This window comes from Mustelus asterias, chromosome 7 (assembly GCF_964213995.1).
Source record: "Mustelus asterias chromosome 7, sMusAst1.hap1.1, whole genome shotgun sequence".
Classification (NCBI taxonomy): domain Eukaryota; kingdom Metazoa; phylum Chordata; class Chondrichthyes; order Carcharhiniformes; family Triakidae; genus Mustelus; species Mustelus asterias.
In genome coordinates this window covers 131,857,344-131,878,541 of record NC_135807.1, presented here as the reverse complement: position 1 = coordinate 131,878,541, position 21,198 = coordinate 131,857,344, and the positions used below count along the sequence as shown (strand labels likewise).

Below are 21,198 nucleotides of genomic sequence, written 5' to 3'. Positions count from 1 at the left end.
GTATAGAGGAGCAAATTAACCTTGGACAAAAAGGGTCCGAAAGGAAGCTGAAACCAAAAGAAACAGCAGCTGAGTTCTCCTTGTACACCTTAGCCAATATTTATCTCTCAACCAACTGGTCACTTCTCTCCATGCTGTTTAACAGGACCTTGCTGTGTTTGTCTACTTTATCAATAAAGCACTTCGCAAGCTGCAAAGCACAATGGAACTTCCAGCCCCTGGAAGGGCTGGAATGCAAGTGCAAATATTGGCACTGGGATAAACACTAATTCCATTCACAACCAAGCATTTTTATTTCATTCTTACGTTAAAAACTCAGGAAAACCTGAATCTTAAAAGGCTTTATCAATCTCCGGTCAGCATCATAGCAAGAAGTCTCACAACACCAGGTTAAAGTCCAACAGGTTTATAAACCTGTTGGACTTTAACCTGGTGTTGTGAGACTTCTTACTGTGTTCACCCCAGTCCAACGCCGGCATCTCCACATCAGCATCATAGCAACAGAAGTAGGCCATTGAACCCCCTCAGGCATGTTCTGACGTTCAATTTGATCATAGCTGATCTCTGTTTTAACTCCCAAAAGCAGAGAGTTTTATTTCCACATGCCTTGATGCCTTTACTGTGCAATTTGAAAACACCCAGCATCAAAGCTTCTTGGAGGAGCAAATTCCAGATTTACACTTCCGCCACCCGTTATGCTGCCTCACAGTGCCAGGGACCCGGGTTCAATTCCTGGCCTTGGGTGACTGTCTGTGCGGAGTCTGCACCTTTTCCCCGTGTCTGCATGGGTTTCCTCTGGGTGCTCCGGTTTCCTCCCACAGTCCGAAAGATGTGCTGGTTAGGTGTATTGGCCATGCTAAATTCTCCCCCAGTGTATCCGAACAGGCACCGACCGGAGTGTGGCGACTAGGGGATTTTCACAGTGTTAATGTAAACCTACTTGTGACACCAATAAATAAACTTTAAACTTTTAATCTTAAAAATTTGCATTGGGTGGGGGTGGTTCTTGCTTCTCTTTCTAAATAGCCTAATTTTAAGATTAGGCCCTCCAATTCTGGATTCTTCTCCCTTCAAATGCCATTATCAATTTTAAAAACTTGATTAAATAATTCCTCAAACTGTTAAACTCAGGAATGCAAGCTAAGTTAATGCAAATTATCCTCAGTATAACCCTTTAAACCCTGTAGCATTCCAATGAATGTTATATTCCTTCCTAGGCCAATCTATCTTCACTGAGCTCCAGTGCCCAAGACTGACTGCAGTTATCCAAATAAAGTCTGACCAAGGATTTGTATGACTGTAACCTCACTTTCGCGTTCCAGTCCCTGTTTGAGATAATGACCAATATTCCATTTGTCCTTTAGCTTGCTTTTTGTATCTATACTCTAGTTTTTGGTGACTCTTTTTTACATCTGTATCTCCTAGTCTCTCTCAATTAAGGAAACAACCCAGTCAATCTTTCTTGGGTCCAAAGTTGATGATTACAGTGTTTAATTCATTCTGCTTTAGTTTTGCTCACTCACATGGTCTATGTCTATTTGCAACGTTTTGCGCCATCTACACAGGATACTATGCCTTATAACCTGATTTGCACTCTTGGATATACAACTCTAAAAGTCCAAGCCATTAATATGTATGATGAAACGCTAAAACCCAAGTTCTATCATGTTGAATTCCTTGCTATCTCTAACTGTAAAGAAACTTCTGACTGTGCCTCAGACCATGAAAGCTCCTTGGAACTTTTCCCAGAGGTTTACCTGCCCATTAGCTGCTCATAAAATATTTTCCGTGCTTCTAATGATTACCACAGACTTAATGCTATTACATTTATTTTTATATTAATACATGGTGGGAATAACTATTTATCACACTTTGTGATTGATAAGCTGTTGTTCTTCTGAGACACTTACCAACCCTACCTCAATCAAGAACGACAACAACAGTGCAGAAGGAGACCATTCGGCCCAACGAGTCTGCACCAACCACAATCCCACTGCACCGGCCACAATTCTTTAGAAGAAGCCATATTGTGGCTGGTTCCAGTTGCTGGTTCAAGTAAACATCTTATCCAGTGATGCTTTATATGTTGAAATATCTGGTTGAAGACAAAGCTCACAGTCCCTTCGGCTGAGATGGGTTGGAGAGAAAGCCCAATAAATAAAGTATACGTGATTAAGGAGGCTTTGACAAAGGGTCTTCCAGACTTGAAACGTTGGCTCTATTCTCCCTCCACAGATGCTGTCAGGCTGCTGAGATTTTCCAGCATTTTCTGTTTTTGTTGTGATTAGGAGGCTTTATAGTGTGAAGCATTTTGGGACATCCTGGGTTTGTGAAAGGTGCTATATAAATGCAAGTTGTTTTCTTGATAATAGGGAGGATGGAGCTAAGACTTCACAAGGCAAAATATAGAGGGCTTCCACTTTTTGTTTAAGATTTTTCTGAAAGCAGAAATTCATTGATGGAAACAGAATAATGAACCTTGTACGTTACTGCTGTATCTTGGGAAACATTTAGTTACAAACCTGATATAGCCATAGCTCTTACTGTGAAAGGCACATCTGATGCAAATGGTGCATGTAATATTAATTTTAATATAATTGTCAGTCCGTTAGCAGAGTCTGGCTTTTTTTGATTTGACATTGATTTCATCTGCCAAATTTTTTATGTAATATAGTAGTCTAGTAGATCTAAGATCCATCTATTGTAAATTGATTATATTTCCCCATTGGAAACGTTTTGTGTCACAGGGCATAATCTTTAATGAAATTTGTGTGAAATTAAATTATAGCAGCATCAATACACATAGCATAATGCAGAATGAGTAAATCAGCTTAATTTATTTGCTGTTAGACCAGCATCAGCGTTGGAAGAATACAAATGCAGCCTTATTCCACAAACTGAAGAGGCTGTCAAATGAGTAAAAAGTTAAACCTTTTATTAGGCAACACTGTAATTTGATGGGCAGAAAGTTCACGGTTCAGTAATTTAGCACACCCAGGCAACAAGGGAGACTGGTTAAAATGGAATGAGGTAAGGTCAGCTTAAAGTTAACAGAAAAGTGGTTGATAGAGATGGTGGGATCAGGGGTGTATGTCATTTCACATCCTGGCCAGAAGGCCTTCACTGGGTAGGAGGTTAATAATGGAAAATGATCTGCTTCACTGGAGGAGATAAATTCTGTCAGAAGCAGCTGGATCTTATTGGAGTTTTAGCTTATATACATGACAGTGCGGAGTTGGTGCTTGTAAAAGACGCAGCATGACTCCAACAATCTAATGTGACAAAGGAGTTATGGAGGTTGTGTCATTTATGCTATTTTTGCCTGTTGTTTTCTGTGTATTGAGACGAGTAGAAAGGAATTTTAACTTTCTGTTAAATAGGGATGTGTGTGTACTTGAATGTGTCCAATTTATTTCTTTCCTCAGGCTTTTTTAAATTTATGTACAGTGCTACCTTTTAAAAATAAAATCCCTTCCAGCTATTATGGTGCTCCTTTCTCTTGTGCTCCTCCTTCATTGAGAAAGGAAGATTTTGGGCTATAAAATTTGCAGTGCCTGTTGGTGAGGTGTCACTTGCAGAGTCTCATTGCTCCTTGTATTTTGCCTTCCTTCCCCAAACTGTACAGCTGCTTTAAAGTTGCTGTGCGTAGCAGCAACTTGTTTGTTGTATGTAGTAGGCAAGTTTCAATGTCAATTAATACAGAGCGTTACATTTTTACATGCTGCATGCGAGTTAATTGGTCTACTGGTCCAATACAGTCACCAGTTCTCTGCTTAACCTTTATAATATATGAAAGAATACTTGACTATTTTATTTGCTCTTACTTGTTTTAAAATCACAGTCTCTGCTCAACCTTGGCCACTAGTCACATTTTTATATCTAATTTGAGTTGATTTAATATAATTTGGGACTACCATGACCCCTTACCCCATTTTCAATGGGAAGTTTTTCCTCTTTCCCTCCATTTAAGATAAAATGCGAAAGAAAGGAAAACCATGAAATAGGACAAGAGCGTTGTAGAAAAGAGACGAGATGCTTATTTCATGCATATTGTACCTTCGCGTTTGAGAGTTGGCATTATGGCTCTCCAGTTTGCTTACAATGTGTGTTTTAGCTGTTCAGTTGTACTGTTGATGAGATGTTGAATTTTTCGGAAGGTGGATGTAAAACAGATGTCAATATTCACCTTAAGGAAGATCTATTTTTAACAATGAACTTGTATGGCTTGAGTCGATATTGTATCCCTGTACAGTGGTTAATATAGAATTGGGGATTAACTGGGAGGAGTTTCTGAAGTACTATGTGAATGAGGGAGAATAGTGCGGTGGATATTTTTTATTCAATTAATGATGTGTCCAAATCCAGTGTGCATGTTTAACAACATTACCAAAATATGATCATGATGCTCTAGTCTGGTTACAGATCTTGGGCTTGGTTTCATAACCAATCTCGTTTTACCATTAGCTCAGGGGTACTTTAATCTTTGACACAAAATCTTATGTTCTTGTCACCAGGATTTCAATGAAGACTATTGAATATGTGAACTGTGAAAAATACCAAGTGGTGCTAATTTTGAAATCGCAAACCTAGAATATAGTTGCCAACAGGTGAAATGCTGAGGTTACAATTCTGCTAATATAGTGAGAGCAATATAACTTGAGTTTCAGAGAGTACTGGTACACATTTTCCCCCTATGTCTTATTGGTGCAATAGGCTAAATAAACTTTGTGCCAGCACTGGAGTGGGATGTGTGTTGTGTGGCAAATTTGACTCTATGTATTTTTTTTCTCTCCTAAGGGAAATAGTTCACACAGCTATTCGACAGGGAGTAGTGCCAATACTGTCACGAACAGCAAAACCACTTCTGCTCCAAAAGTTCGCAAATCTGTCCACAGTCGAATACACGAAGCTGTAAAAGCCATTGCTCTGTGTCACAATGTTACACCTGTCTATGAATCACGTGCAGGGGTGAATGGAGAAACAGAATATGCTGAGGCTGACCAGGACTTCAGCGATGAAAATCGCACTTACCAAGCCTCCAGTCCTGATGAGGTCAGTTTCTACATTGTTTCAGTTATTTATTTTTTATGGAGGTGCAGAAATTGAGAGAGTTCAATATTTTGTATTTCAGTAAATTTGGAGCAACATTGTTCACCGTCACAGGTATTGTCTTTAAGATGGTAACCAAATTTAATTAAATTGTGACTGGGTTAGATAAATAAGACATTTTCAATGTGTTTTCTCAGTGATTTCAGCGGGGAAACAAAGGCCTTTTTCATAACTTTTAAGAGCCATATTGATGCAATGTACATTGAAATTACATGCCTTGAAATCCAAGGGGAGAAATCTAAGTGGATCATCGTTTAACTTATTGAATATTTTTGTACTTAGAATGATAGATGATGCCAGTGTTTCACAATCACTGAAGCACCATTCTAAAAGCATATTTTATTGAAAAAACTATTGTGCCCTGGAGCTTTATTTAGCAAAACTGTTCAATTGATGTCTCCCTTTTAAATCATTTAATGTTGGCCGAATGTGATTTTTCTAAGTAAGCAATACTATCTCTTAACAGAGAAACCACTGGCACCCATTTTATCTTCAGTGTTGACTGAAGAACAGCTAACAATCTGCATGAGCCTGAGGTGCAACTAAATGCTTTCAGTATTGTAAACCTAGCCGTGGGTTTATGCACAATACCTTCTGGTTTACATAAATTTGCATTTTGATTTGTCTGTGACTTTTTAAGTCAGCCAAAGCTTTGTTCCTTCGCTTCGGTGTAAGTTTGAGGTGAATTGTCAATGCATTTTCATTTCGGTGTATTTGTGAAGCAACTAAAAGGGGTTGGAGTAATTTGAAGCCATGATCCTAAGGGGGCGGGAAGGGGGGGAGGGGGTGGGGGAGGGGGGAGGGGAGAGATGGGGAAGAGAGATGATTTATTCAAAATATATTGCACCTGTACCCTTTTGATGCTGCAAAGTCTGCATAATGAACTTTATTTTTACCTGTACCTGCTTTTATTTTTTTTTCTCTCATGAGGTCTTTAAATTTCCCAATTTCTTTTTCTTTCTTGTGCGTCACTTCAGTTATGTTTTCTTTTCCTCCTGGCTTTTTATTCATCTCTTGTTTTTTTTTCATTGTTTTGTTCTTTATTTTGTAACAGCTGTTTATTTTTTTTTAAAAAAGCAATATACTTTCCTCTTGCTCTGTCCCAAGATCACACTGAAGGATAGAGGATGAGATTTCTGTCAGTGAGCGGTTTCTTAATGAGACTTGTCCAGCAGTGATAACTACTTGGTGAAAATTTCAATTGAGCTCCACTGCAGGGAACATGAACAACCAAGTCGGAAGTGGGGTTAAGCTCGAGGCCTTTTGGAGATGGGGGAGCGTATAGTCAAGATCAAATTTAATGTAACAGGAGCAAATGTGCAATCCAGATTAACATGAGCCCAAGCAATATAGGGGAAAGCCCTAAAGTGTATAATGTTCCTATGATTTAGGAACTGTGGAATAGCAGAATATTGGGATTTCTGTCTATTGCTTTAGATTTCAGTTTTCCCATCATTTGAGATTTCAGCTGTCATCTGAAAACTTAAAAGTATGAAAATATAATTTTAATAATGCAACCCCCTCACTGCATCATTACGAGGATCAACATGGAAGCAGTGATCCAGTAAACCACTGGAAATATCTTTACCTAATGTTATATCAGCACTCGTTTTTATTTCGACCCGAGCTCAAGAAAAAATTATAATTTTTTTTCTTATACTGTTTCCCTCAGTTGAATTTCAAGTTCTAACGTTAATATTTTTAAAAAGCTACAAATGTCTGTCTATGGTTATAAGCCTATTGCATTTACAATTATGCAACATTTTTAAAAAGTAAAATTGTTTAACCAAAATAGTGTGAACTTGAATGATACATTTTTATCATTTGAAGCTTATGCTTTTAATTGTTTTACATTAATCTTTACAGCGCAAAACTATAAAAATTCGTTTAATGCATTAATGATTTAATTTGGACTCAAACCGCTCGCCTCGGTTATGTTTGTCTGATTTCTAATGTAAAATGTAGTTGTGCTTTGTATTTTTGATAAGCGGTCAGTTTGTTGTGTAGGCGCAGGAGCTCCTGTGGTGCGGTGTTTCGAGTTAAGCGCAGTGTCTCCGAATAAGCTAGACATTGACAAAACAATATTATAGTCAAACTTAATGGTCTTAAGTATATACCCATTGAGCAAGATCCATCATTTTCTTCAAATACAGAAAGGTACACTGACCTAATGTAAAGGCCAAGCATAAAAGGAGATAAACTAAGTGGATAGGTTGATGAAGTGCAAAGGTCGCAAGCCTAGTAATACAAGGGCATGCTTTAAACAGTGCCTCTGTAGACCTTTGATCCCTGGTGGTCAGAGGGGAATGATTGGCCATGGTCTTTAATGACTGGTTATTCTCATAAACTAGCTATTTATTTTGTGAGGAATGATGTAAGGTTTTCCACGTTGTCGATAATTTGATGTGCTGTTAAATTTAAGAAAAATCATGTGATTTTTAAAAAAAATCTAAATAGTCTTTTTATAATAGTGAAAAACTTGTTATTTGTGACAGGCTAGCAATTTTTAGTGGCTATTGTTTACAGTGTTCTATGAAGAAGAATGTAGAATTCATTAAAAACGGTGCCCTTTACTTGCATCTTTTGTCACAGGTGTGCTTTTGTTAATACACATGGTGATGACATGCCTGTGGAAATGAAACTTGTCACTTTTTTTGCTGTTGTTGTATTAGTAACAAAACTAATTGTCCATTCCATAACTGCACCTAATATTCCAGGCAAATAAACGTCTCAGAAACTTGAAATAACGCTGCCACGTTTGAAAATTTTAGATTCCCCGTGTGTTTTGAAATGTTGTCAAAGTGCAGTATTCCTGACTGACGGAATAATGACCCAGGAAGAATTTTGTGTACATGTTTTACAGCTGGAAATGTACTAAGCCATCAGGATTGATTTTAACATCGCAAACAATAGATGACACAGGGTTCACGTTAAAAATAATATACGGCTGCTCCTTAACTGTAAAAGCAGTATTTAACTGAAAATCATCAGAAATGTTGAAGCTTCTTGTAAGTCTCATTTTTCAACTAAGGAGGTGGTAATTCAAGTGTGATAATTTTTACTTATTTTTCATTTTCTCTGCTACTTGTAATAAAATGACATGAACAAAATTCATCTTTCTGTCACGCTGGCTGGTGAAAATTTTAAATCAGGCGCAGCTGTTTTCTCCTGTCATCTTTGCATAAAATGAATGAATTACTGAAATATTTGTTGTCTCTGTGCCCACTCCAGGCTAGTTGGCACCAAATTGAAAAGGGACAGAGGCACCAGGCAATGGTTTGAAGTGTTAAAGGTCCTGATATTCTGCAGGATATTTTAAATGCACATTTTGCAACTGTATGCCAGAGTGGATGCATAGCCACCTTGCATTTGCCTCAACATGTACTTAGACTTCAATTTGTTATTCATAGAATCCATACAGTGCAGGAGGAGGCCATTTGGCCCATCAAGCCTGCAGTGACAACAATCCCACCCAGGTCCTATCCCCATAACCCAACATGTTTACCCTGCTAGCCCCCGACACTAAGGAGCAATTTAGCATGGTCACTCATCCTAACCTGCACATCTTTGGAATGCGGAAGGAAACTGGAGCACCCGGAGGAAACCCACGCAGACACGGGGAGAACATGCAGAATCCACACAGACAGCAACCTGAGGCCGGAATTGAAACCAGGACTCTGGCGCTCTGAGGCAGCAGTGCTAAACACTGTGTCAGAGTAATGTCAGTTATTGATACTGATAATAACATGAATTTTAGCTACATTTCATATTGTAATAAATTGAAAGTATTTTAATAATTTCAGTAGGCAATATTGCTTTTCTGCACTTTGGAACAATCTAAACTTATTCTGCAGAGCTGCAATAAAGTCGCCATCTAGTGTCTCAGAGGAAGCAAGAACTGCCGTGAAGTATTTAGTAACTATGAGCTAAGAATATACACTTTTTTGGTAAGACTCCTGTTACAGATGTCAAGAATCTGAAAGTTTCCGCTATCTGAAAATGTATATAATTAACAAAAAACATTGCATAAAAGAGTAGCCAGTTAAAATTATGATTTCCATATTTTATGTAACAAGCACAATATTCTATGGATGGCTAACAAAGCATAGTATTGGATCATTTTGTAGACTTCTAGATGAATGTTTTGAATCATTTAATAAGTAATTCCACTCATTATTTAAAATTAATCTTCCAAATTACATTTTGAATTGATTTTTTTTAAACAATATATTTTACAAAATTTAGCAAAGTTATTTATATTCAAGACTGAATCTAATGATTAGCTGGAAACAATTTGCATTTTCTTTCACTTTGATATCAGAGTAGCAACTCACCTTACTCTGTTATTGATTTAAAATGTTGTAGCATTGAGAAGAGTTGTGCAGAATTACAATGAAGTAGCTCCACTTTACGTATAATTTATGAAGCAACATTTTAAGGAATGCTGGGCAGTACTTGAAAAGTGGGTGGTAAAGATGCTAGTCGTGCTGCTGGGAATCGTTATTGTAAAATTAATTAACGGGGTCCACAATAGCTCAGCAAGTTTGTCCAGTCAATAGCTGAACCAGACAAATGGCGAAAGCCATGGGGCTGATGCCCTAATCTGTGCTGAATTCTCTGAGCTAGTCCTGAGCAGGGGCCGTTAGTTCCACGCTTGGCCTCCGTATCCGAGTGCCTTCGAATCTGAGAACTGGTCAGAATGCTCACTCTTGACTGCTATCGAGCGAGACCTGTTGCTAATGAGATTGGGGGAATCGGTGACCAGGCTCTGCTCTGAATGCACAGTTGGTCAGCCGGCCACTGCTCACAATTGAGGGTTCACACATGTTTGATGCTTAGTTGAGCAAGATAGCATGGGATAAGCAGCCCTAAAAAGCAGTTAACATCTTCAGATTGGGAGGGCCAAGATTAGCGAGGTGAAAAAGCTATTTTACTGATCTACAGTATTGTGTCTTTTATTCGTTTAAAATTTAAGTTTTTTTTTAGAATTAATTGGCCTATTTCTTCTGGTGCCCATTGAAAATATAATTGTGGCTTTTGAGATGGGTTCACTGGGGAACTATTCCTGATAAATATCAGGTCTGATTTTTAAAAGGGGTGCAATCTTTGCAAAATGGATCATTCTCTCTCTCTCAGTGCATTGATGTGTTTTGACATTTTTAATGTTAAATGAAAGCTTTTTCATAAAAATAATTCCCCCCTGTGACCCAGGAGTCTGGGGTGGGTGAAATGATCAAATATTCCTAATGCGCAGCTAATCAAATGACGCCTGGAAGTGAGAGACTAAGGGAGGAATCTTACAGCTATTCACGCCGGCAGGATTTTCTGGTCCCGCTGCAGTGAACGGAAATTTGGCTGGGCACCAAATTCTCCGTCCTCGCTTGCAGTGACAGCAGGACATTTTGGGGCAATAAAGGGGGCTGCCCGATGTGAGGAAGTTAAATTGTTGCATTAACTCTGCTGCAAAGTGCTTGAAGCTCGCTCTGTAATTGTCACTTGCATTTAGTTCCCGAGAACTGACTGAAATTTGAAGCCACTGCTGAAATTCACGGCGTTTCATTGTTCTAAATCAAGCCAGCGGTTGAGGCACTTTTTCGTAACTGGAACAAACGTGACATGTGTCATCAGAGCTCCATATCACATATGTTTCCTACCCGTTCAACACAGAATCCCTTTGCCACTAATGCCAGGAAGGAAGGCCACAGCTAAGACACTAGTTACAGAGAAGGAAGGCAGAGAGAGGGTGTAAGGCATTAAAGGGTAATAAGTCAAAAGTACTTCTCTAACTTACAATCATTGTGTGTCAATATACAAACATGTTACTTGGCTGCAACAGATTTTAGTCCAATTACATAAGCTGTAGTCATGAGAAATGACAATAAACATGATGGAATTGGCACCGTTTACATATCTTTAAACAAAAACTAATGATCTACCTTGCTCGTTTACCAGAGATCACCAGATAAAACATACAATAGGGTTTCTGTGTATAATTGTTAGAGGGCATTTATATAATGCTTCCAGATATTTGGCTTTAAGTGTCTATAAAAAAAATGGAAATGAAGTGAAATGGAGCATGTTTTTAAAAAAACATATTTTGTTATCAAATAGCAGTTGTTCACATAACATCTTCAAAAGTCATGTTTACTACTGATCTCATCTCATGTTTACACTTCAGTATCACTTTAATCCTTTGCCATGTACTTAACTATTTGTTTTAACAATGTCTTTGAAGGTTAAATCTAACAAGAATTTGCTTAATGGCAAATAATCTCAATAGAAAGGAATGTTCCACACTAAGGATCTGAAATCATCTCAGAGTATTTCATATTGAAAGGACAGGTGACCTAATTCTTACTACCGTTTTGTTGGCCCATGCAAGTGCCACAAAGAGCAGGCATAAGTGCCTTGCTATCGGGCAATACCTACGCTAGTATTAATAGATAGGAAAGAAACTTCCCAGCAAAGTTAAGGGTCATTCTTCATCTCGAGTGATTTACTCCCATTTAATGCTAATCTTCGATGCAGTACCTGGAGGATTGACTATGTCAGGAACTTTGAAAAAAATTCACCTCAAAGTATGCAGTATACAGCTGATTAAACAATTGAATCATCTCTGAGATATGATACTGATTTTCTTGACTTTAGATGTATAAAGTGCTGCTTTTGACTGCCGCACTAATAAAGAATAATCATACAGCAAATCATTCCTTTTGTTTTCATTTGCCTCGACCCCAGGCTCTGGAATCTCTCCCAAAACCTCTCCACCCCTTTACCTTGCATTTTTCCTATAAGGCGCTCCTTAAAACCTATCTCTTGACCAAGGGTGGGCACAGTGGTTAGCACTGCTGCATCACAGCGCCAGGGACCCAAGTTCAATTGCCATAGACAGGTCACTGTCGATGGGGAGTCTGCATCTTCTCCCCATGTCTGCTTGGGTTTCCTCCGGGTGCTCCGGTTTCCTCCCACAGTCCGAAAGACATGCTGGTTAGGTATATTGACCATGCTAAATTCTCCCTCAATGTACCCGAACGAGCGCCGCTGGAGTGTGGCGACTAGGGGATTTTCACATTAACTTCATTGCAGTGTTAATGTAAGCCTACTTGTGACTAATAAATAAATTTTCACTTTAAGCTTTTGTTCATCTGATCTAATATCTCCTTTTGTTGCCCAGTATCGCGCTTTGTTTGATAACACTTCTGTTAAAGGTGCCATATAAATACAAGTTGTTGTTGTTGTAAAGCAATACCCTCAACATTCAGGTATGGGGAATAAGAGAGATTTTGATTGGCTACAGATGTCATATGGAATCATAAAATGTTACAGTACAGAAGCCAAACATTTGGCACATCAACCCATGTGTTTGTCTTATAAGCCATCTAGTCTAAAATCTCTCTCCTTGTTCCCCATACCTAAATACTTTTCTAAACATCCTTTTAATTCTGTTTGAGATCATTTTTAAATTGTGTGTTTTTATAACCATCTCACCAATCAGTGGAAGCAATCCATCACTATTTTCCTTATTACCCTTCATAATCCGAGCGCCTCTGTCAGATCACCTTTAACCTTCTCAGTTCAAGTGAAAAAAGGGTCATACCTGCTTAGCTCTCTTCATAACCACTTGGTAATCTCATGGAAATTTAAGCTGTGTCTTTCCCATTACGATATATCCTTTAAAGGGGTATGCCTGGAACTGTACACAATACTCCAGCTGAACACTACTGTAGACAAGTACTTCCTTTTGTATTCTGTGTCCTTAGATGCAACCCCCACTGTATGAGCATATCATGTGCATGCACTTGGCCCCTCTACTTCACTCTTGAATATCTTATGTTGGTGTTGCCCCACCACTTTCAAATTGTATTACATCTTATTTATCTACAGTGGAACTACATCTGCCACTGATTTATTTATCCTTGTCTTCCTGTCTATCTGGCAAGTTTCCCACAACTCTCATCACACTTTGCAAAATTTATAGTCATAGAATCCCTGCAGTGCAGAAGGAGGCCATTTGGCCCATTGAGCCAGTCATCACATTTAACTACATTCTCCTCCACTTACATTGCAGGTCAAGTGTATATAAATAATAAGGAAGAACAGTCTGAATACATTTGTATATCACCACTTAACCATTTTGCCTTCCGATCAATTTAATATCCTTGTGGTCACATTCGCCTTGATTACATTTGTTGCCAACTTTGGCACTGGTGACTTGTGTCTTTTATGAAAATCCATAGAAGCTATGTCCACGACCTTGCCTTTATCAGTCCTCCGTTCTTTCAAAGAATAAGAAAAGTTGCACCCAATTTAAGCTGCCTTTTGGTAGCAACTGCTGAATGGCTCTTAATTGAGTTTTCTTCAAGTACTTGCTAATATTATTCCGTGCCGAAGACTCATACTTTATCAGCATATGAGATAAGCCCAATGGACCTTAACTGTTCTTAATTTATAATTCCTTCATCCATACCTTGGTTACTTCCAGACGTAACTATTCCAATGCCCCCATTATCCACATCTCTTAAATCTTAGCCGGAACTCAGCAGTCCATATTGTATCCTGCACAAAGTCCTCATCATTCTGACCTTGTTTGGTTCCTTTTGACAATTTCTCCTTCCACTCAATCAAGATATTGCTGCTCTTTCAAATCATTTTTCTCTCTCGAAGTTTTCTTGCCTTTTTTCTTCTCCCTTTTCCTGTTCATGCAGTCAGTGATTGTGATGATATTGCCATGTTCCCAAATGATCTCTCTCTCTCCTAGGTCACCAAATTGTCTATATCACACCCAGAACCAGATTAAGTAGGGGATTCTTACTTGCTGGAGTAACCAACACATTTTGTTAAGACATAGCACACATTGCAACTCGCACCACAAACCTTTTCGCTATCCCTTTATTTATTTCCTTCCCGCCACCGACCTACCTCCTAGCCATTTTTGCTGCCCCCACCATGGGCCTTCCTAAATGGCAGCCCTATCCTTCCCACCATGAGTCTTGATCCTAATCTTGTCCCCCCCCCCAGATTTTCGCTGCCCCTCGTCCTCTCTGTTGTACCATTTTCCAGACTGTGTTCAAGAACAACACAAAAAGTAGAGCACAAAAAGCGATGTGCAAGCAAGGATGCAGTAAGAAAAATGTGTGACAGCTATACAAAAAAGAAAATGAGTGGATAGCAAACAAAAGGGAGAGCGTACAAACAGATTAGTCACTACCAAAACAGCGGAGAAACTGCTCTTTGAAGAGACGATTATTATTGCCACTGGAGATCAACTATATTATATGTTTCTTTGTATAATGCTCCTGTCATTATAAAATGCTACATTCACTGGCTTGTCACTACCGATGCCATGGAGACTCACCAGGGTACAGTAGCCTAGTGGTTATGCTACTAGGCGAGAGGTTGAGTTCAAAAATCCCCACATGGCAGATTGAGCAATTGAATGCAGTTAGTCTGGTAATTGATGAGCTAATACCTGGGAAAATGACCACAAAACTGATGGGTCACAGTCAAAAAAAAAAAGTTCAATTGGTTCATTAATGTTCTTTAGTCAAGGACTTGCCATCTCTATCTGTTCTCCCCGAGATGTGATTCCAGTCCCTCAGTGCAACTATCAATGGACATTAAGGGACATCATTGACATCCCAAGAAAAATAACATATGAGAATAATAAATATGATGAAATATATAAATGACTTGCACTGAATTATGTTCCTATTTGTAAATAAAAATGACCACGTTTTGATCAACGTATCCTCATTTGTGAAATGCGTAACTATCTTTTCTTGTTTAAAATGAATTTTAGAAATTTATTTTTCACTATTATTTGAATTCAAAGTTTGATTATGTACCTAGTCCAGTCTTGTTACAAGGGTGTGTATTCATAAATTCAAATCTTTTATACTGTGTGTATTCCTGCTCGTATAGCTTATGTTTGGAAATTGTGCACATATTTATAAATCCTTACTAATAAATTAAAAATTCAATAGTTACTTTGATTCATCTCAGAAAAAAGAGCAGATCATTTATAATTTGTTTAAAACAATATTGCTCCCAGGTAAAATCTCATTGTTTGCAACGTCCCTGTCGTTTTGGTAAATTTTGGGTTTTCTGTGTTGTGTGCGCGCATTAACTGGACAATTATAGATTAAAGTGGAGTGATGCTGAATCTTTGAACAGGTAAAACAAGCCAAGATAACTGCAGTGAAAGGCTGCTAATTCAGACAGGCTGTTAAACCAAGCAGAGCTTCAATAATAAACAGATGTGAGTCACCAAATATAGCATGCTTTACTCTTCAGTACAATGGGGCATAAAATTAAATGATAGTGTATTAGCAGAGATACAATTTGCAGGTCAAGTTGTAATAGTAACCTTTCACGGAGAAAATTGGAAATGAATCTTTGAGTATTGAATCATTTGCAGCTGACAACATCCTGTGCAAAAGTTATTCTACCACCAAAAAAAATTATAGTATTGTAATTACAATGATTTTACTGACTAACTTTTAAACACGCAAATGAGTGTGCAGAAATTACTTAAGCCTACCCAATAAGCAAAGTTATAGGAGGAAAAAAAATACAAATTCAAGGACCTTCATCTTGATTGATGTGACACAGAAATGCTACTTTAGATCTTGGAGAATGATTAAATTATTAGAAAGAAAAGCTTAAAATTCTAACCTTGTCATATTTAGCTGCTGTTTGCAAAAATGCTGCTTTAGGAGGAAGGTCGCATAAAGTGGACCATTCATAAAGTTAATCGCATTAGCTCAGACATGTTAAGTAGCAAGGGGTTTTATTGCATGCTTTTCAGTTTTAATTATGGTAAATACATTTTGTTGTATTGGAAATCTGAGCCCTGTCTTGGTATTTTGATAGGCTACTAATCGATCTTGCTCAATAACCTGCTTATGTTTTTGGGTAAACATGTTCCAAGAATTTGCATTACTTTGACTAACACCATGCTATGTTTAGCACGTGATCTATGAGGTCATTTCCTTTTCTGCTAAACTGACAAGAAACATTGAGTGTTCTGTTGTAGATCTAAATGCCACTTCAGCTGTTTCAACATAATGAGTCTCAAAAGGAATAAACTTATTGTTAGTTGGTACACTTAAAGTTGTTATTCTTCGGATATCAAATGATAATTGATTCCTTTTATATTCCCAGGGGATTATCATTATTTTTAACTTGGGTATATTAGTTTGGAGTTGTCTTAACTCTTCAATAAACCCTCTACTTGCTCTGAAGAATTTTGTTTATTTTGTATTAAAGCATATAGTTCTCTTCAGTCAGGTGATATACGTTCTGACACTTGACCTCATTTAGATATCACCATTGACCTTGTGTGGGTGTCTTCAGTGCACTGGGCAGAAAATTGTGATTGACCTTTGATCTTTGTTTAGGTGGCCCTTGTACAGTGGACGCAAAGTGTGGGCCTGACATTGGTGAGCAGGGATCTCTCATCTATGCAGCTGAAGACCCCTGGTGGACAAATCCTTCCATTCATCATTCTACAGGTTTTTCCATTTACATCTGAAAGCAAAAGAATGGGCATCATTGTCAGGGTGAGTCTCATAAGTGTAGACAAAAATACATTGGAACATTAAAATAGTTGTGTGTTAAATCCTGTAAAACGGCTTTCAGCTGAGGCTCGTTTGCAGCTTTTGGTCAACATAGGAAAGCTTTAGCACCCTTGTCTGAATGTACAGTTTATTTATTAATCACAAGTAGGCTTACATTCACACTGTAATAAAGTTACTGTGAAAATCCCCTAGTCGCTACACTCTGGCACCTATACGGGTACACTGAGGGAGAATTTAGCATGACCAATGCACCTAACCTGCACATCTTTGGACTGTGGGAGGAAACTGGAGCACCCGGAGGAAACCCACGCAGACACGGGGAAAATGTGCAAACTTCACACAGACAGTGAGCCAAGCCGGGAATCGAACCTGGGTCCCTGGCGCTGAGAGGTAGCAGTGTTAACCACTGTGCCACCTGTTATCACATGCCAAAGGCATGGTAGATGTCTACAGCTGCTCCTAGCATAAACTACCTAAAAACAAGCTGTGTAGTGTTCGTATAATAGTGAATGTACCAGTACAGCACATTGCTGCGTATGACACAAAGCAAACATAAGACGTTACATCTGCTGGTAACAAAGGCACTAGAGATAATTGTGAAATGCAAATGTGAATAAGAAAACTGTGCATCAATAAGTGGAAAAGGAAGGGCTTGTAGAGCCAAAAGTCAAAGCTGTTTAAGAGTCTTTCATAGTATGTTGAATAACTTGCATCAATGAGCTTCTGTTATTTTCCTTTATAGGTCATAACATTGTTAAAATCCTTTTAAAATGTTGTGGTCACACAGAATTACAAATGTTGTTTTTGGCGTGTTTGGTCATGGGTGAAATAAACGGCAATAATGTCAAATTTTCAGAACAATAACCTCTTTGTTCCACAAACCTTCCTCCCCTCTTCTCTTCCACCCCCGCCCCAATCCTAGATTTTTGTTCTGTTTCCAGAATGTGCAGTTTCATGTTGGTGCAGGTAGCTCTGCAGCATCCCCCTAATGACCATTCTGTATATGTGGTCCTAGATGGTATATGCTCCCACATCTTTCTTTGATTTGATTTATTATTGTCACATGTATTAGCATACAGTGAAAAGAATTGTTTCTTGCGTGCTATACAGATAAAACATACCGTATGTAGAGAAGGAAAGGAGAGTACAGAATGTAGTGTTCCAGTCAAGGCTAGGATGTAGAGAAAGATCAACTTGGTGTGAGGTAGGTCCATTCAAAAGTCTATTTACCAGCAGCAGTTACTTGCTGGTGAACAGAAACTCTGCTAGACAGTGATGAGGGGTTTTGATTTGGTTCTGTGCCTTATCTGGATATTAGGCAAGTAACGACACACCCTGAATCGTCAAGAAAGTACAACCTGATTATGGAAGTGGTGAGCAACAAGCGTTGCGAACACACTCGCGTCTTAGAATCCAAGCATGTAACTGGCATCATAGGAATTAATGGAGGATTAACTTCCTTTTCAGTCCTAGATGCCAATGATTAGCCCAACCAGAAAATATCAATATAAGTTCCCTGATTCTTTCATGGGATATGGGTGTTGCTAACAAGGCCACCGTTTGTTGGCCATCCCGAAATGCCCTTGAACTGAGTGGCTTACTAGGCCATTTCAGATGGCAGTTAAGAGTCAACCACATTGCTGTGGATCTAGTGTCACATGTAGGCCAGACCAGGTAAGGATGACAGATATTCTGCACTTTATTAGTAAACAGGATAGGTTTTTATGATAATTGATGATGCTTTCATGATCACCATTGCCAAGAATAACTTTCAATTCCAGATTTTAATAATAGAAGTTAAATTACACCAGTTTCCATGGTGGAATTTGAACCTACGGCCTCATAGCATTAACTTGAGCTTCTGGATTATTAGTCCAGTGACATTGCCACTGTGCCACCATCTCCCCCGAAGTTGTCCACACATTAACAGTCAGTTAATAGAGTCTTACTGGTTTCGAATTTGGGACTGGACATAGTGTGACAGCAGGGTTACTTTTTATAGACCAATTGGATAAGGAAGCACTGAGCAAGCACAGTTCTGCTTTTCAGGAAATGGCCGGAGGTTATCGCAGTTCAGGATAGGGAGAGGATCTACCATGGTCACTCAATAGCTATGGTGTGGAGATGCCGGTGTTGGACTGAGGTGGGCACAGTAAGAAGTCTCACAACACCAGGTTAAAGTCTAACAGGTTTATTTGGAATCACGAGCTTTTGGATGAAGGAGCAGCACTCCAAAAGCTCATGACTCCACATAACCTCTTACTAAATAGCTAGAAAGAGAAGAGGAATAAAAAGAGGTAGTTAGTCTGGTATAACTTTTTAAGATGAAGCTCTGAATTTCCAATGTAAACTTCGATATTTTACTTTGACGTTTAGGATGATTCTTCAGGGGAAATCACATTCTATATGAAAGGAGCTGATGTGGCAATGTCAAGCATCGTACAGTACAATGATTGGCTGGAAGAAGAGGTAAGGACAAGTTGTTAAAATTAGATATAGTGATGTAGAAATTAACACAGGTATAATGCAGGAAACATTCCTTGCACCTGACCAAGTAGACCCAAGCTGCAAATTGGGCCTTGATGTCACTCAGAGTCTGATGAGTATACAGTGTACAGTATACTAATGTGCGCCAGTCTTTTCCTGTGCTCTTGAGTGGTCCGAGTGACCCTAGATCTGACCCAGCCCGGCCCAAATTACCCGATCCAAAAACTGGCAAGATTCAAAATCTGACACAGTCGGTCTCCAGGTTGCTGGTTTTGAGACACCGTACCTGGGAGGCTTTCAAAAGTGTGTTAACCAGGGTTCAGGGTAAGCACATTCCTCTTAGAGTGAAGAGCAAGGCTGGCAGAAGTAGGAAACCCTGGATGACTCGGGGATATTGAGGCCCTGGTCAAGAAGGAGGAGGAGGCACATGACATGCATAGGCAGCTGGGATCAAGTGAATCCCTTGAAGAGTATAAGGGGTGTAGGAGGAGAGTTAAGAGAGGAATCTGGAGAGAAAAAAGGGGACACAAGATTGTTTTGGCAGATAAGGCAAAGGAGAATCCAAAGAGCTTCTACAGATACATAAAGGGCAAAAGAGTAACAAGGGAGAGAGTAGGGCCTCTGGATTTAGAACATAGAACATAGAACATTACAGCGCAGTACAGGCCCTTCGGCCCTCGATGTTGCGCCGACCAGTGGTACCAATTTAAAGCCCCTCTAATCTACACTATTCCAATATCATCCATATGTTTATCCAATAACCAAAGAACAAAGAACAGTACAGCACAGGAAACAGGCCCTTCGGCCCTCCAAGCCTGTGCCGCTCCTTGGTCCAACTAGACCAATCGTTTGTATCCCTCCATTCCCAGGCTGCTCATTTGGATGAGAATATAGGAAGCATGGTTAGTAAGTTTGCAGATGACATCACGATTGGTGGCTTAGTGGACAGTGAAGAAGGGTATCTCAGACTGCAAGGGGATCTTGATCAATTGGACCAGTGGGCAGATGAAGTTTAATTTAAATAAATGCAAGGTGATGCGTTTTGGTAGATTGAACCAGGGCAGGACTTACTCAGTTAATGGTAAGGCGTTACGGAGAGTTACAGAGCAAAGAGATCTAAGGGTACAGGTTCATAGCTCCTTGAAATTGGAGTCACAGGTGGACACAGTGGTGAAGAAGGCATTCAGCATGCTTGGTTTCATTGGTCAGAACATTGAATACAGGAGTTGGGACATCTTGTCGACGTCGTACAAGACATTAGTAAGGCCACACTTGGAATATTGTGTACAGTTCTGGTCACTATTATAGAAAATATATTATTAAACTAGAAAGAGTGCAGAAAAGATTTACTGGGAAGCTACCGGGACTTGATGGTTTGAATTATAAGGAGAGGCTGGATAGACTGGGACCTTTTTCCCTGGAGTGTAGAAGGCTGAGGGGTGACCTTATAGAGGTCTATAAAATAATGAGGGGCATAGATAAGGTAGATAGTCAATATCTTTTCCCAAAGGTAGGGGAGTCTAAAACTAGAGGGCATAGGTTTATGGTGAGAGGGGAGAGATACAAAAGGGTCCAGAAGGGCAATTTTTTCACTCAGGGTGGTGAGTGTCTGGAACAAGCTGCCAGAGGTAGTAGTAGAGGCGGGTACAATTTTGTCTTTTAAAAAACATTTAGACAGTTACATGGATGAGATGGATATCGAGGGATTTGGGCCAAATGTGGGCAATTGGAACTAGCTTAGGGCTTTACAAAAAAGGGGCGGCATGGACAAGTTGGGCCGAAGGGCCTGTTTCCATGCTGGAAACCTCTATGACTCTACCTGTACTTTGTTGTTGGCAATGCCCTTCATTTACAAGGTGCTTTCAGACAATTTGTTTCGTTCAGTGGTTAGCTGTAGACAGCCATTAAAATGTGATTGCTTTGTACAATTAATTCTGATACCCCCTACTTTAACTTGCTGATAATTGCAAAGCCATATACGTCCCAGCAAAATAAACAAGAAGAGCGGTTGTCTCAATCATTT

At 39.1% G+C, this 21,198-nt stretch overlaps 1 protein-coding gene across 1 annotated transcript in view; it reads left to right on the top strand.

Moving 5' to 3' along the window:
* The window catches only part of atp9b (ATPase phospholipid transporting 9B), a 286,554-nt gene that overhangs the window by 227,106 nt on the left and 38,250 nt on the right, over positions 1 to 21,198 (top strand). The window contains exons 15-17 of the mRNA XM_078216847.1: positions 4,798 to 5,052; positions 16,509 to 16,670; positions 19,065 to 19,157. Coding sequence (XP_078072973.1) covers positions 4,798 to 5,052; positions 16,509 to 16,670; positions 19,065 to 19,157 — 510 coding nt within the window. The remainder of the gene's footprint in view (positions 1 to 4,797; positions 5,053 to 16,508; positions 16,671 to 19,064; positions 19,158 to 21,198) is intronic.